This window comes from Scyliorhinus torazame, chromosome 15, assembly GCF_047496885.1.
Source record: "Scyliorhinus torazame isolate Kashiwa2021f chromosome 15, sScyTor2.1, whole genome shotgun sequence".
In the NCBI taxonomy this organism is placed as follows: domain Eukaryota; kingdom Metazoa; phylum Chordata; class Chondrichthyes; order Carcharhiniformes; family Scyliorhinidae; genus Scyliorhinus; species Scyliorhinus torazame.
The window spans coordinates 10465515-10481443 of NC_092721.1; the positions used below are offsets into that span (position 1 = coordinate 10465515).

At 47.0% G+C, this 15929-nt stretch overlaps 1 protein-coding gene across 1 annotated transcript in view; it reads right to left on the minus strand.

Moving 5' to 3' along the window:
- tm9sf2 (transmembrane 9 superfamily member 2) overlaps positions 1-15929 on the minus strand; it is a 65164-nt gene that overhangs the window by 26778 nt on the left and 22457 nt on the right. Inside the window, exons 9-12 of the mRNA XM_072476068.1 lie at positions 7369-7477; positions 4020-4152; positions 3575-3694; positions 2882-2939 (exon numbers count right to left, since the gene is read on the minus strand). Of these exons, the coding sequence (XP_072332169.1) occupies positions 2882-2939; positions 3575-3694; positions 4020-4152; positions 7369-7477 (420 nt within the window). The remainder of the gene's footprint in view (positions 1-2881; positions 2940-3574; positions 3695-4019; positions 4153-7368; positions 7478-15929) is intronic.

Genomic DNA, 15929 nt, shown 5'->3' on the forward strand with positions numbered 1-15929 from the left:
AACTGGAGGTGGCTGGTGTATGGTGGGGAGGAGCATAGGGTGTCGCTCTATGCGGACGACTTGCTGCTATATGTGGCGGACCCGGTGGGGGAATGCCGGAGGTAATGAGGATCCGTAGGGAATTCGAGGATTTCTCAGGGTACAAGCTCAATATGGGGAAGAGCGAGCTGTTCGTGGTCCACCCAGGGGACCAGGAGAGGGGGATTGGCGAGCTCCCACTAAAAAGGGCGGAGAGGAGCTTCAGGTATTTGGGGGTCCAGGTGGCCAGGAGCTGGGGGGCCCTTCATAGGCTTAATTTGACAAGGCTGGTGGAGCAAATGGAGGAGGAGTTCAAGAGGTGGGACGCGCTGCCGCTGTCCTTGGCGAGTTGGGTGTAGTCAGTCAAAATGACGGTGCTCCCAAGTTTTTGTTCCTGTTCCAGTGCCTCCCCGTGTTTATCCCGAAGGCCTTTTTTAGGGGGGTCAACAGGAGCATAATGGGGTTTGTGTGGGCGCGAGGGACTCCGAGGGTGAGAAGGGTGTTCCTGGAACGGAGTAGAGATAGGGGGGGGCTGGCGCTGCCCAACCTCTGTGGGTACTACTGGGCCGCCAATGTGACGATGGTACGCAAGTGGGTGATGGAGGGGGAGGGAGCTGCATGGAAGAGGCTGGAAACGGCGTGTTGTGTGGGTACGAGTTTTGGGGGCACTGGCAACGGCGCCGCTGCCTCTCCCTCCAAGGAGGTATACCACGAGCCCGGTGGTGGCGGCTACAAAATCTGGGGGCAGTGGAGGCGGCACAGGGAGGAATTTGGGGCCTCGGTGTGGACCCCAATATGGGGGAACCACCGGTTCGTCCCAGGGAGAACAGATGGAGGGTTTTCGGGGTGGCACAGGGTAGGGATACGAAGGTTGGGAGACCGGTCTGTGAAAGGGAAGTTCGCAAGCCTGGGTGAGCTAGAGGAGAAGTATGGGCTCCCCCCCGGGAAACACCTTCAGGTACTTACAGGTAAGGGCGTTTGCCAGGCAGCAGGTGGTGGAATTCCCGCGGCTGCTGCCACCTACAGTACAAGACAGGGTGCTCTCGGGCGGGTGGGTGGGAGTGGGGAAGATCTCGGAAACTTACCAGGTGATGCAAGAGGAGGAGGAGGCCTCGGTGGTGGTGGTGAAAGGTAAGTGGGAGGAGGAGTTGGGAGAGATGATCGAGGAAGGGACATGGGCAGATGCCCTAGGGAGGGTGAACTCTTCCTCTTAGTGCGTGAGGCTCAGCCTCATACAGTTTAAGGTGCTGCACAGGGCACACATGACCGGGACAAGGTTGAGCCGGTTCTTTGGGGGTGAGGACAGGTGTGTTAGGTGTTCAGTGAGTAGAGCGAATCACACCCATATGTTCTGGGCATGCCTAGCACTGGAGGAATTTTGGAAGGGTGTAGCGAGGATGGTGTCGAGGGTGGTAGGTTCCAGGGTTAAGCCGGGCTGGGGGCTCGCAATATTTGGGGTGGCAGAGGAGCCAGGAGTGCAGGAGGCGAAAGAGGCCGGAATTCTGGCCTTTGCGTCCCTGGTAGCCCGGCGGAGGATTCTTCTTCAGTGGAAAGATGTGAGGCCCCCAAGAGTGGAATCCTGGGTCAACAATATGGCGGGGTTTATTAAATTGGAGGGTGAAATTCGCCTTGAGGGGGTCGGTACAAGGGTTCCTTTAGGCGGTGGCAACCGTTCTTAGACTTCCTGACAGAACGGTAGACATTGGTCAATGGCAGCAGCAACTCCGGGGGGGGGGTTACTTTGATTTTTTTGTTTATTTACAAAGGGGGTTTTGAGGGGGTGTATATACATGCTATGTTTGTTTTGTGTTAAGTCGGGGTGTTAATTTATTATTTATGTACAGGGCGAAGGGGGGGGCATGGGGATTGTTTTACTGTGTTTAGTATCTAACCCTTTAGGTTCCTTTTTCATTTTGTTATTGATGTTCTGTGAAAAACCTTAATAAAAATTATTTTTAAAAAAAATTAATTCATGAATTACTGGCAAGGACAGAATTTATTATCCATCCCCAATTGTTCTTGACAAGGTGCTGGCAAGCCACCTTCATGAATACAGTTGAGTGGCTTTCTGGACCATTTCAGAGGGCAGGTAAGAGTCAGCCATGTTGCTGTGGGTCTGGAGTAACATGTGGTCCAGACCGGGTAAGCACGGCAGATTTTCTTCCCTACAAGCCATTCAGCAAAGCAGTTGGGTTTTAAATTACAAACTGGTAGTTTCATGGTCAGGATTACTGATAGTAGCTTTAATTCTGGATTTATTTAATTCAAATTCCCCAGCTGCTTTGGTGGGATTTGAACTGTTTCTCCCCAATTTCCAAAATTCTCCTCAAAACATCTCCCCCACCATGTGTTTTCTGTTCTCACTCCTGTTTGGATCTGGGATCCACCACTGCATGCCCCCCCACCCCACCAATCTACCACTTTGAGACACATTACACTTCATTTTTAAATTTATGGGGCAATTTAGCATGGCCAATCCACCTACCCTGCACATAGAATAGAATCCAGACATTGCAGGAGGCCGTCATTTGGCCCATCAAGCCTGTACCGACCTCCAGAAAGAACACCCTACCTAGGCCCAATCCCCCCACCCTATCCCCGTAACCCCACCTAGGGGCAATATTAGCGTAGTCAATTCACCTAACCGTTGAACTGTGGGAGGAAACCGGAACACCCAGAGGAAGTCTACACAGACACAGGAAGAATGTGCAAACTCCAGGCAGTGGTTGGAAGCGAACCCGGGTCCTCGGCGCCGTGAAGCAGCAGTGCTAACCACTGCGCCACCATGCCACCCAGGGACACAACATTACACTACAAATCCTGAACAAGCTATCTTTTTTTTTTTACAAAGTAATTCACTTACCCTGGGCACAGAAAAGAGGTCAATAATACATTTGTTTTCCATTTCTCTCCACCAAAAGCTATTAAGAAACAAAAATAAGCAGAATTATGTTTTTAGTTATGTGAGCAATAAAGAGAATCTGGACAGGCACAAGTAAATTGCTCTATGGAAATATTTAGTGCTCTATGGTACATGCACTAAATGACAAATGACTAATGCATGTCTCAGTGCCTTTTTCAATTCTAGTTTGATAAAAGTGCAGCAGAACCATGGTTGTATACTTGGATTTAGAGATATTTTGTTGCTCAAAAGTATTGCAAGGAGGTGGGCATTGAACAGAATTACTGGAAGGTGATAATGGGTACTTCATGGTTGTGGAAGCACAGCTCATGGCCCCAACGTGTTACAGCAGCATGATGCCACGTGGCTTTCTGGTCACAATACTGGACACGGTGAGCTTCTGTTCTCAGCAGCCCTGCCTCAAGAGAAAATAACCACATTGGGCCTCTACTTTTAAAAGAAAAAGCGCCCTCAGTAATTACATCCTGCTGCACATTTCCCAACGTTCAGTGGAAAAAAAAAACAGGTTGTGGAGATTTAAATTAGATCTTAAAAGGCTACACCAAAAATAATTAAGTTGTTCACTTGCCAAAGGGTGATGATAATTGAAACTAATGAATAGAAATCCTGTCAGTTTAAATTTCCCTTACTTACATTTGTAAAATCTGGCAGCTACATAGCCTGCTGGGGTCCCAAGCAGCACCCACAAAACAACAGCACAAGTCATCAAAGAGCCACGGTTTGCAGGTGACAGAAATCCCAGGCACGCAAAAACTGAAGAATTAAACAACAAAAGTCAGAAAGAATATCTTGTAAAACATATAATGGGAATAAAATACACAGACATATATCCATTTTGGATGACAGAAACAGGTTAGTAAGTTAAAAATATGCAGTTCTTAGTGATCCGCAAGTTCTAAATTTGATTTGAGGCAGAGCACAGTGGAGTGAAAATCTCACAATATGAAACTCGCTTTATTTTATTTTAACTTTTAATCTTTTCAACTTTCAATCCCCAGGCCCTTTTGTAATTATCTGGAAATAATGATTAATTTGATTGGCTACTTCAAGTTTTTTTAAAAAACGACCGTATACCTACATAGAGTAACAAACATCATGATAAAGATTTGAACACCGGAACCCAGGAAAACAGATAACATCATTCCCTTCCGAGGTGGTCTAAAGACGTCGCCATGTACCAATTTCCATCCAAATTCCTCCTGGGCTTCTTCCTAGAATAAAATAAACAAGGTCTTAAGTGTGTGTGCTCCCTTCACACAATATAACCAGTTACTCACAAAATCATTGCAGGCAAAATATACTCAGTCAAGCTAACACATATACAAGCTTCAAAACAGAAGATCAGTGGTACTTTAACAGGGAAGGAAGGAAGAAATGTTAACTTATACTGGGTGACCCAGATGAGGAACTCGCAGCATCCACAGAGACCCATAGCTTGAGAACATTTCTACTCTTTTCATGGCACCTCTGCAAATTCAGCCAGAAGGAAGAGGGCAGTATTTTGTACAACTTCAACCAAGACACAAGAACTCTGATGTTGTGGGGATTATCTTGTCTAATCAAGATGCTTAAAGATGGTATCAAGATTTGACAGGTTAGACATTTGAAAACCGTACACTTCTAGGTGGTAGAGGTTGCAGGTTTGGGAGGCAGTAGAAGACCAGCCATGATTTACATGAAGGCAGAGCAGGTTGGAGGGGCGAATGGCCTATTCCTGTTCTTATATCCTATATCTTGTAGATGGTACATACTTCAGCTGGCGATGGTGGAAGGAGTGAATGTTTAAAGTGGTAAATAGGTTGCTGAGTCTTAGAAGGCTGAGATTGATAGATTTTTGTTAGAAAAGTGTATCAAGTGGTACAGACCAACTTGAATGCCTAAACGAAGACGAGATACAAATCAGTCATGATCTAATGTTGATGATGATGATGATTTGATTTATTCTCACATGTACCGAAGTACAGTGAGATGTATTTTTCTGCGGCCGAGGGAACGTACACAGTACGTACATAGTAGACAAAAAAAGAATAATCGACAGAGTACATTGACAAACGGAACATCGACAAACAGTGATTGGTTACAGTGCGGAACAAGGGGCCAAACAAAGCAAATACATGAGCAAGAGCAGCATAGGGCGTTGTGAATAGTGTTCATACAGGGAACAGGTCAGTCGAAGGGAGAGTCATTTAGGAGTCTTGTAGCTGTGGGGAAGAAGCTGTTCCTATGCCTGTATGTGCGGGTCTTCAGACTTCTGCACTTTCTGCCTGATGGAAGGGTCTGGAAGAAGGCAAAGCCTGGTTGGGAGGGGTCTCTGATAATGCTGTCTGCCTTCCTAAGGCAGTGGGAGGTGTAGACAGAATCAATGTGTGGGTGGCAAGCTGGTAATGGAATGGTGTAACAGACTTGAAAAAGATCTTGAAACACTGGTACAGAAGGTTCTGTTTAATTTAGTAGCAACTTTAAATGTTAGTGTCATTGGGCTGTTTTGGCAATAAACACTAGAATTGCATTAAAATGCAGCATCTCTGAAATGAACAATCGAAGTAACTTGAGCCAGGATTACTTTGGCATGTTTCTGAAAGTGCTGTCAAAAATTGTAAAAATCATCTGTCAAATGTTGATTAGATCAATTCAATTGATTTAAAAACCAGATAAGATGCACACTTTTTAAGAACACTATCCAACATTCATTTCCATTGTGACTTCGACTTCCTTCCCACAGTGCTGATCAGCGACCAAACTCCCATTTTTGCCCATACTACCAAATATATTTGGATAACAAATCATTCAATCTCAGTTTTAAAATTTAGCATCAATCACCATTTGCCAAAGAGTTCCACATTTCTGCACCCTTTCGCATCAAGAAGGGTTTCCTAATTTCATCCTGAAAGATTTTGACTACACCCCCTCGACTTAGACTCAGCGATCAGTGGAAATAGGTTTTCTCGCTCTATCTATCAGTTTGTCTCAATATCTTGAAAAGCCTGGTTAAACCACCTCTTAAACTTCTAATTTCCATGAAATAAAACCCTAAGTTTATACAATCGCTTGTAATTTCATCTTCAGAGCCTACGATAGAATTTGGTAATCATTCTGGACAGAATTTAAAATTCAGCAAATAATAACTAAAAAAGCAATGAGGGAGAGAGACATAGAGTAAGAGGGAGAGCTGACTATAAACAAAAAACAGGTTGTAAGAACTTGTAGAAGCTATTTTCAGGTAAGCACGCTCAAGAAGTGAAGTGTAACAGAGATCAGTGCCTGGGCCCCAACTATTTACAATCTGTATCAATGACTTGGATGATGGGACAGAATGTATGATTGGTAATTTTGCTGATGACACTCGGGCGGCACGGTGGCACAGTGGTTAGCATTGGCGCGGAGGATCCTGGTTCAATCTCGGCCTCGGGTCACTGTCCGTGTGGAGTTTGCAAATTCTCCCCGTGTCCACATGGGTCTCGCCGCCACAACCCAAAGATGTGCAGGTTATGTGGATTGGCACGCTAAATTGCCCCTTAATTGGAAAAAAATATAATTGGGTGCTCTAAGTTTATTTATTTTTAAATGTTGATGACACACAGATTAGTAAGAAAGTAAAATATGAGAAGCATATAAAGTGTCCACAAAGGGATTTAGATGGGATCGGTTAAGTGAGTGGACGGAAAATTGGCAGATTGAGTATAATGTGGGAAAATGTGAACTTGTTCACTTTGACATGAAGACTAGTATGGAGAAAGATGACAAAACTTTGTGGTACAGAGGGATCAGGGTGGCCTGGGACATGAATTACAAAAAGTTAGTGTGCAGGTGCAGCAAGTGATTAGGAAGGCAAATGGAATGTTCGATCATTGCAAGGGGAATGGAATATAAAAAATGAACTTTTGATACCATGTCTGGAGTGCTGTGCAGTTTTGGTCTCCTTACTTGAGAAAGCATATGATAGCATTAGAAGCAGTTCAGAGAAGGGCACTTGACTGGTTTAGGGATGAAGAGGTTGCTTTATGGGTAAAGGTTGAACAAGCAGAGTATGTTTTCATTTGAGTTTAGAGGAACGGAAAGCAATCTTATTGAAACATTTAATGATGCTGAGGGGAAACTGACAGATCAACGGCTGAGGGGGATGTTTCCCCTTGTGAGTAGAGACTAGAGCAAGAGGACACAGTTTAAAAATAAAGGGTTTTCCATTTAAGACAGAAAGCAGGATAATAATTTTTTTTCCTCGAGGGTTGTTGGGTCTGTGGAATTCTCTTTCCTGGAAAGCAATGGCAGCACGGTGATTGAATATTTTTAAGGCCGAGTTAAATTAATTCTTGATTGACCAGGCCAAAATATCTGTCCTTAATTGTGATGCCCAGAACTGCTCACAACACTCCAGGTGTGATACAACCAACAATCAATTTTCTGGTAGGAACAATCGCAACACTCACAGAGGAATCCATTTGATTGTATCTTGCTATGTCCTTATGCAAGGTTCGAAGCATAATCATCGCAACCATTCCAGAAAGGAATAGGACAATTATCAAGGAATTCATAATGCTACAAAAAAAAGAGACAAAACATCGTTTGAGTTTCAAGTGAATGTGGTAGATTTAAAACATCTGTCTTGACAAAGTACTATAATTGATGCATTAAAAATAGACTAATCTCATTAACAGTGCACTGTAAAAAAAAAAAAAAATTGGAGCTCAAACACCACAAACCTGAAAGGCGGGGCAATTTTTTAATCATTAGAAAATCTGTAAAATACATGGTGGCGTAGAATTCAGTTGAAAGCTGAAATCCAGACCTACATAGGATGCACTGGAAGAGCCAGAGATCCAAGTTATTGACGTTGAGATCTCCAGTAAGTAATTTGTTGAAAACCTTTTAAGTTACAATAAATTGCATGGATGAAATGTTTTGTCATAAGTGCCACAATTAACTTATTCACTAACTTGGCATTTTACATTCATCAACTGGAGTTCTCTTTAACAAAATGTCCTTTATACAATGCTCTGAAAGCCGGACCGTACAAATACACAGAGCTCCAAATTGCCCTTTGAATGAAAAAGCCAACAGCCAACAGTATCAGCAGCACACAGTGTGGAGTAACGGTGATCGCAATCTATTTTTTTTTTCTTTTTGATCACAATCTATTTCACCAAGATCTGAAAGACCCTGCCAGCTAGGTTTGCACGGAACCACTCGCTCCACCCACTCCACACCATTCTTGCAAAGATTCGGAAGAAACATGCCTAGTTCATAGTCTTTTAATTTCTTCCTCCCCACTTTTCTAGGAGAGAGAAAAAGAAAAAAAGGGTGCTGGGGAGCAGGGCTGGATAATGACTTTGTAAACTAACTCATCATAACCAGTTTACTTTGATAACCAAATCAGTCTGCCGTGCATTACTAGCCAAATCATTTTCAAGTGGTTATTAAGTCAACAACAGAGGGGTGGAAAACCTTCAAAACCACGGAATCCAATCTTGTAAGCCATTCATTAATCTCAGCTTGTAAACATTCATCTGAAGAACGCAAGTAAAAGCACTGGGCTGGATCTTGCTGTAAAAATAACAGTTTTGTACAAAATGCATGCTGTTATTAAAATGCAAATCAGCCAGCAGGTTCAGGGAATGATGAGATGCGTTGCAAGTTGCGAACCTACAGAATCTGCTGGTTGATTTACACCACTTTACATAACTAGCATCTCACTCTTAGCCTCCGTTACTTCAGGAATTTGCTGGATTTGCATATTAATTGCCCATTAAACTTGCCGCAGGATGTTTAGTCTGGTGATTAACCAGTACCTTTCTAAATGTGTGAAAATTGTTATTGCAGTGCCAATCAATCTCCCTGGCCCAGAAAGGGAACAATTTTAACTTCAGGTGGTAAATAGTTCTCAAAGATGCTCATTTCCTTTCACCTCTCTCAAACCGATCTTTCTTTCTCTCTCGGCCCACAATTTGACTCAAATTCACCTGCCTTTATTTTCCATCGTCTGTGTTTCTTTCTCAATCCTTAAACCGGGATTATTTAGAGGCAGACTTTTAGTCCCGTCATTCACTGAAGTCCCAAATGACGTGTTATCATCTTACATTCACAACAAGTGACAGGGTGAAATAATTTTGAGCTCAAGAGTCAGGGATAAAGGACTTCCGGTTGCGGCGATGCACTGCTAAGCCGCACGTTTCGGCAGCTCCCGTTCTAACGGACTTTTGGGCTCTTTTCGGGAGCCCCAACGGAAATCTTTTCAGACCAAACCCAGTGTGGGGTGACGAAGGAAGGTGTGTCCCCCCCGGGTGTGTATGGAAAGGACCAGTGGTAGTGGCCAGATTGCGAAGGATCCTTTGGAGCAGCGGCAGAGAAGAGAAGGAAGAAGCAACATGGCGGCGGATGGAGCCCAGACGACATGGGGGCCGGACCAGCAAGAATTCCTCCGACGGTGTGTGGAGGAACTAAAGAAGGAGGCGCTGGCGCCGATGTTATTGGCAATCGATGGGCTGAAGGAAACACAAAAGGTCCAGGCGATAGAGCTCCGTGGAGTGAAGGCAAAGGCAGCCGAAAATGAGGATGAGATACAGGGTCTGGTGGTAAAAACAGACGCGCATGAGGCACTACATAAGAGGTGTATCGAAAGGCTGGAAGCCCTGGAGAACAGCTCGAGGAGGAAGAACCTACGGGTTCTAGGTTTCCCTGAAGGAACAGAGGGAGCTGACGTTGGGGCTTGTGTGAGCACGATGCTCCATACGCTAATGGGAGCTGAGGCCCCATCGGGCCCCCTGGAGGTGGAAGGAGCTCACCGGGTCCTTGTGAGAAGACCAAAGGCGGGAGAAATACCAAGGGCGATAGTGGTGAGATTTCACCGCTTCACGGACAGAGAGGCTGTTTTGAGCTGGGCCAAGAAGGTACGGAGTAGCAGGTGGGAGAATGCGGTGATACGAGTGTATCAGGACTGGAGCGCGGAGGTGGCGAGAAGGAAGGCGAGCTTCAACCGGGCAAAGGCAGTGCTTCACAGGAAGAAAATAACATTTGGGATGCTGCACCTGGCGCGATTGTGGGTCACGCATCAGGGCAAGCACTACTATTTTGAAACATCGGATGAGGCATGGACCTTCATCCAAGAAGAGAAACTGGACTAGAACTGAGAGACTGATGTTGGGGGGGGAAACAACGAGGTTGTGGTACAGAAATGTAAATTGGGGAATGGGAGGTTTATAATATTATAACGATAGATGGGGAATATCTCTCCTCTTGATCGGGGACACGGAGAAATGTGGGTGCCGGTGAAAAAAGGGATGGGGGGGGGGGGGGGATGGGGAATGAGGGAGCTGCGCATAGGGGGCGGGGCCGATAGGAAAGCGCGGGTTTTTTACTGCGCTATGGAGATGATGGTGGGAAGATAGGCGCAGGAAGGAAGAGAGCTCCAGTCACCCCCCAGTGAAATGAGAGAGGCTTAAATGGGCCGATTAAGAGGGCCCGGGTGTTCGCGCACTTAAAAAGACTGAAGGCGGACGTAGTCATGCTTCAGGAGACGCATCTGAAGGTGGCGGATCAGGGTAGGTTAAAGAAAGGATGGGTGGGACAGGTGTTCCACTCAGGGTTGGACGCGAAAAATAGGGGGGGTGGCGATAGTGGTGGGGAAACGGGTGTCGTTCGAGGCTAAGAATATAGTGGTGGACAACAGGGGCAGATATGCAATGGTGAGTGGTAGATTGCAGGGAAAGGAGGTCGTGTTGGTAAATGTATATGCCCCAAACTGGAACGACGCGGGATTTATGAAGCGGATGCAGGGACGTATCCCGGACCTGGAGGTGGGAAGCCTGGTAATGGCGGGGGGGGGGGGGGGGGGGGAAGAAACTTCAATACTGTGCTGGATCCAGGACCGGAAGAAGGCCGGCAGCGGCCAAGGCGCTTAGGGGGTTTATGGAACAAATGGTGGGAGTGGATCCGTGGAGATTTGCTAGGCCGTTGGCCAAAGAGTTCTCCTTTTTCTCCCATGTCCACAAGGTATATTCCCGAATAGATTTCTTTGTTCTGAGTAGGGCACTGATCTCGAAGGTGGCAGGAACGGAGTACTCGGCCATAGCCGTTTCAGACCATGCCCCGCACTGGGTGGATCTGGAATTAGGAGAGGAGAGGGAGCAGCGCCCACTCTGGCGACTGGATGTGGGACTATTGGCGGATGAGGGGGTCTGTGGAAGGGTGCGGGGTTGTATTGAGAGATACCTGGAGGTCAATGACGATGGCGAGGTCCAGGTGGGGGTAGTATGGGAAGCGCTGAAGGTGGTGGTTAGGGGAGAGTTGATCTCCATTAGAGCCCACAAGGAGAAACAAGAGGGCAAAGAAAGGGAGAGATTAGTGGGGGAGATTTTGAGGGTTGATAAAAGATATGCGGAGGCCCCGGACGAAGGACTATATAGAGAAAGGCGAAGACTTCAGACGGAGTTTGACCTGCTGACCACAGGAAAGGCAGAGGCACAGTGGAGGAAGCCACAGGGGATGAGATACGAGTATGGGGAAAAGGCAAGCCGGCTGCTGGCCCACCAACTTCACAAGAGGATAGCGGCGAGAGAGATTGGGGGAGTTAGGGATGAAACGAGAACTACGGAGCAGAGAGCAGGGAAGGTAAATGAGGTGTTTAAGACCTTCTATGAGAGGCTATATAAGTCCCAACCCCCGGAGGGAAAAGAGGGAATGCTACATTTTCTGGACCAACTAAGGTTCCCGAGGGTGGAGGAGCAGGAGGTGGCAGGTCTGGGGGCGCCAATTGAGGTGGACGAGGTGACTAAAGGACTGGGGAACATGCAAGCAGGGAAGGCCCCGGGACCAGACGGGTTCCCAGTGGAATTCTACAGGAAATATGTGGACCAGTTGGCCCCGCTGCTGGCGAGAACCTTTAACGAGGCCAGAGAAGGGGGGATACTAACCCCGACAATGTCAGAGGCGACGATATCACTAATCCTGAAGCGGGATAAAGAGCCGCTGCAATGCGGGTCATACAGGCCTATCTCACTCCTAAATGTAGACGCCAAACTGCTGGCAAAAGTGCTGGCGACGAGGATAGAGGATTGCGTCCCGGGGGTGGTGCATGAAGACCAGACAGGGTTTGTAAAGGGGAGACAACTGAATGTCAACGTTCGACGGCTGCTGGGGGTGATAATGATGCCCCCAGCGGGGGGGAGGCAGAGATGGTGGTGGCGATGGATGCAGAGAAGGCATTCGATAGGGTAGAGTGGGAGTATTTATGGGAGGTGTTGAGGAGGTTTGGGTTCAGGGAGGGGTTTGTCAGATGGGTCAGACTCCTATATGGGGCCCCAGTGGCAAGTGAAGTCACAAACCGGCAAAGATCGGAGTATTTTCGGCTACACAGGGGAACAAGGCAGGGGTGCCCCCTGTCCCCATTAATGTTCGTGTTGGCAATTGAACCACTGGCCATAGCGTTGAGACTCTAAGAAATGGAGGGGGGGTGGTTAGAGAGGGAGAGGAGCATCGAGTGTCACTACGCAGATGACTTACTGCTACATGTTGCGGACCCTGTAGAGGGGATGACAGAAGTCATGCAGATATTGAGGGAGTTTGGAGATTTTTCGGGATACAGGCTAAATATGGGGAAGAGCGAGCTTTTTGTAATACACCCCGGGGACCAGGGAAGAGGAATAGACGCCCTGCCGTTAAGGAGAGTAGAAAGGAGCTTCCGATATTTGGGGATCCAGGTAGCTAGGAGCTGGGGAACTCTACACAGACTTAATCTGACGCGGCTGGTGGAGCAGATGGAGGAGGATTTCAAGAGGTGGGATATGCTGCCGCTCTCATTGGCGGGCAGAGTGCAGGCGGTAAAAATGATGGTTCTCCCGAGGTTCCTTTTCGTGTTTCAATGTCTCCCCATTCTGATCACAAAGGCCTTTTTCAAGAAAATAGACAGGAGCATTATGAACTTTGTGTGGGCAGGGAAGACCCCAAGGGTAAAGAGGGGGTTCCTGCAGCGTAGCAGGGACAGAGGGGGACTGGTGTTGCCGAGCCTGGACGACTACTACTGGGCCGCCAATGTGGCGATGGTTTGTAAGTGGATGAGGGACGGAGAGGGGGAAGCGTGGAAGAGGCTGGAGATGGCGTCCTGTAAAGGAACGAGCCAAAAGGCGCTGGTGACGGCGCCGCTGCTGCTCTCCCCGAAAAGGTATACCACAAACCCAGTGGTGGTGGCAACCTTAAGGATCTGGGGGCAGTGGAGGCGACACAGGGGGGTGACGGGTGCCTCGGTGTGGTCCCCGATCAGGAATAACCACAGGTTTGTCACAGGAAGGATGGACGGAGGGTTCCAGAGCTGGCAACGAGCAGGAATTAGGAAACTGAGGGATCTGTTTATAGACGGGACGTTTGCGAGCCTGGGAGCGCTGGATGAAAAGTATGAGTTGCCCCCAGGGAATATCTTTAGATATATGCAAGTGAGGGCGTTTACGAGGCAACAGGTGAGGGAATTTCCGCTGCTCCCGACACAGGGGATCCAGGATAGAGTGATTGCGGGGGTATGGGTCGGGGAGGGCAAAGTATCCAAAATATATCAGGAGATGAGACACGAGGGGGAGGTGCTGGTAGAGGAGCTGAAGGGAAAATGGGAAGAGGAGCTGGGGGAGGAGATTGAGGAGGGGCTGTGGGCTGATGCACTAAGTAGGGTAAATTCCTCTTCCTCGTGTGCCAGGCTTAGCCTGATACAATTTAAGGTTCTACACAGAGCACATATGACGGGAGGAAGAATGAGCAGGTTCTTCGGAGTGGAGGACAAGTGCGGGAGGCGCTTGGGAAGCCCGGCGAACCACACACACATGTTCTGGTCGTGTCCAGCACTGGATGAGTACTGGAGGGGAGTGGCAAAGGTGATTTCAAAGGTGAAGGTCCGGGTCAAGCCAGGCTGGGGGTTAGCTATATTTGGGGTAGCGGAAGAGCTGGGAGTGCAGGAGGCGAAAGAGGCTGATATTCTGGCCTTTGCGTCCCTGAAAGCCCGGCGAAGGATCCTACTTATGTGGAAGGAAGCGAAAGCCCCAGCGTGGAGGCCTGGATAAACGATATGGCAGGGTTCATAAAACTGGAACGAATGAAATTTGCGCTGAGAGGATCGGCTCAGGGGTTCTCCAGGCGGTGGCAACCGTTCCTTGACCATCTCGCGGAACGTTAAGGGAAAACAGATCGACAGCAGCAGCCCAGGGGGGGGGGAGCACTATTTTTTGTTACTTTGTTAGTTCACTATATTATTTAAATAATGTTATTTATCAGTTATTGTACTATTTTTATGTTGATTTGTAAAATGGAAAAATTTTGTTTGAAAACTTTAATAAAATATATACTTTTTAAAAGACTCAGGGATAAAGTCTAACAGGGCATTCGCAAGGTGCCCCACTCCAGCGAGATCCAACTCATTAAACAAGGCCCTGCCTTGAAGTAATTTACAGTTGAAGACACATCCAGTTGGACACACAGCCAATCAAAATCTCATGCACAAAACATATCGAGTGAACACAACTTGCTGTTGTGGAATTATATCCCACCAAGAATGATTACATTTCCGGGAGGAGGGAAGGGGAAATAAAATTGACAAATTCTTGTTATGCCAGTATATCCCCCCTGGAATTATTGAACACCACCTCAGCTGCAACATCCAATTTACAACGGTGTTTCCCTACTCCTGGGAAAACAAAGCACCATTGCAGGTGCAAAGACACGTGTGCACATTTCTTTGGCATAGGTTACAGTACTACAAGCTAGCTCACAGGCGTTAACCACTGACAGTCTACTGAAAGGCTGTAGCATGCCTAACCGGAAGATGAGATGTTGTTTCCCCAGTTTGCGTTGAGCTTCACTGGAACATTGCAGCAGGCCGAGGATAGACATGTGGGTATGGGAGCAGGGCCTTGTGTTAAAATGGCAAGCAACGGGAAGGCCAGGGTCCTGAATGCGCACAGACCGAATGTGCTCGGCAAAGCGATCACCCAGTCTGCGTTTGGAGATCAACGGTCCAGTGCATGTCATGATGCACAATGAAGCTGTATATTGGTGCAATTCCCATCCCTTCCGGTCTCAACATCGAATTTAACAACTTCAGATGTTTAGCTCTACCCCACCTTGACCCATTTGTTTTCATCCCATTTCATTTTAACTGTCTTTCTTTCTTTCTTTCTATATATTTACCCCCCACCCATCTTATCCACCTTTCCTGACCCTTTCTCCCCTTTGCTTCCCACTCCCCCTACATCTATATCTGTCACAGTTTACCCTCTGATTTTAGTTTCTCTGATGTTTGGCCTTTCACACCTTTTTCTCTCTGAGGACTGCCATTAACACTCTTCCCCCTTGGTTTCTGTGGCTATTAGCACCCGGTTTCCCTGGGTTTGTGTGGCTATGACATCTTTCATTCTCACTCCACAGTATAAATATTCCTCACTTCCTCTGTCTGTTAGCTTTGACAACTGGTCATCTGGACTCGAAACGTTACTCTTTCCTCTCCCTACAGATGCTGCCAGACCTGCTGAGATTTTCCAGCATTTTCTCTTTGGTTTCAGATTCCAGCATCCACAATAATTTGCTTTTAATTCTGAAAACAATCTCAATCATACTTGGAATGAAAAGCCTACATTAACCGCAACGGTCTTTATAATGTTTCAGATATTTGTTATAGAGTTTTTACTATGCAGCTTTCAACTATCTTTTTAAAAATAAATTTAGAGTACGCAATTCATTTTTTCCAATTAAGGGACAATTTAGCGTGGCCAATCCACCTGGCCTGCTTTGGGTTGTGGGGGCGAAACCAACGCAAACACAGGGAGATTGTGCAAACTCCACACGGACAGTGACCCAAAGCCAGGATCGAACCTGGGACCTTGGCGTCGTGAGGCAGCAGGGCTAACCCACTGCGCCACCGTGCTGCCCTAGCTTTCAACTATCTTAATGTTTTGCTGTGACTAAAGTTCTTGGGGTTACTTATCTGCGCATCTCTCAAAGCCAGTACAATAAAGTATTA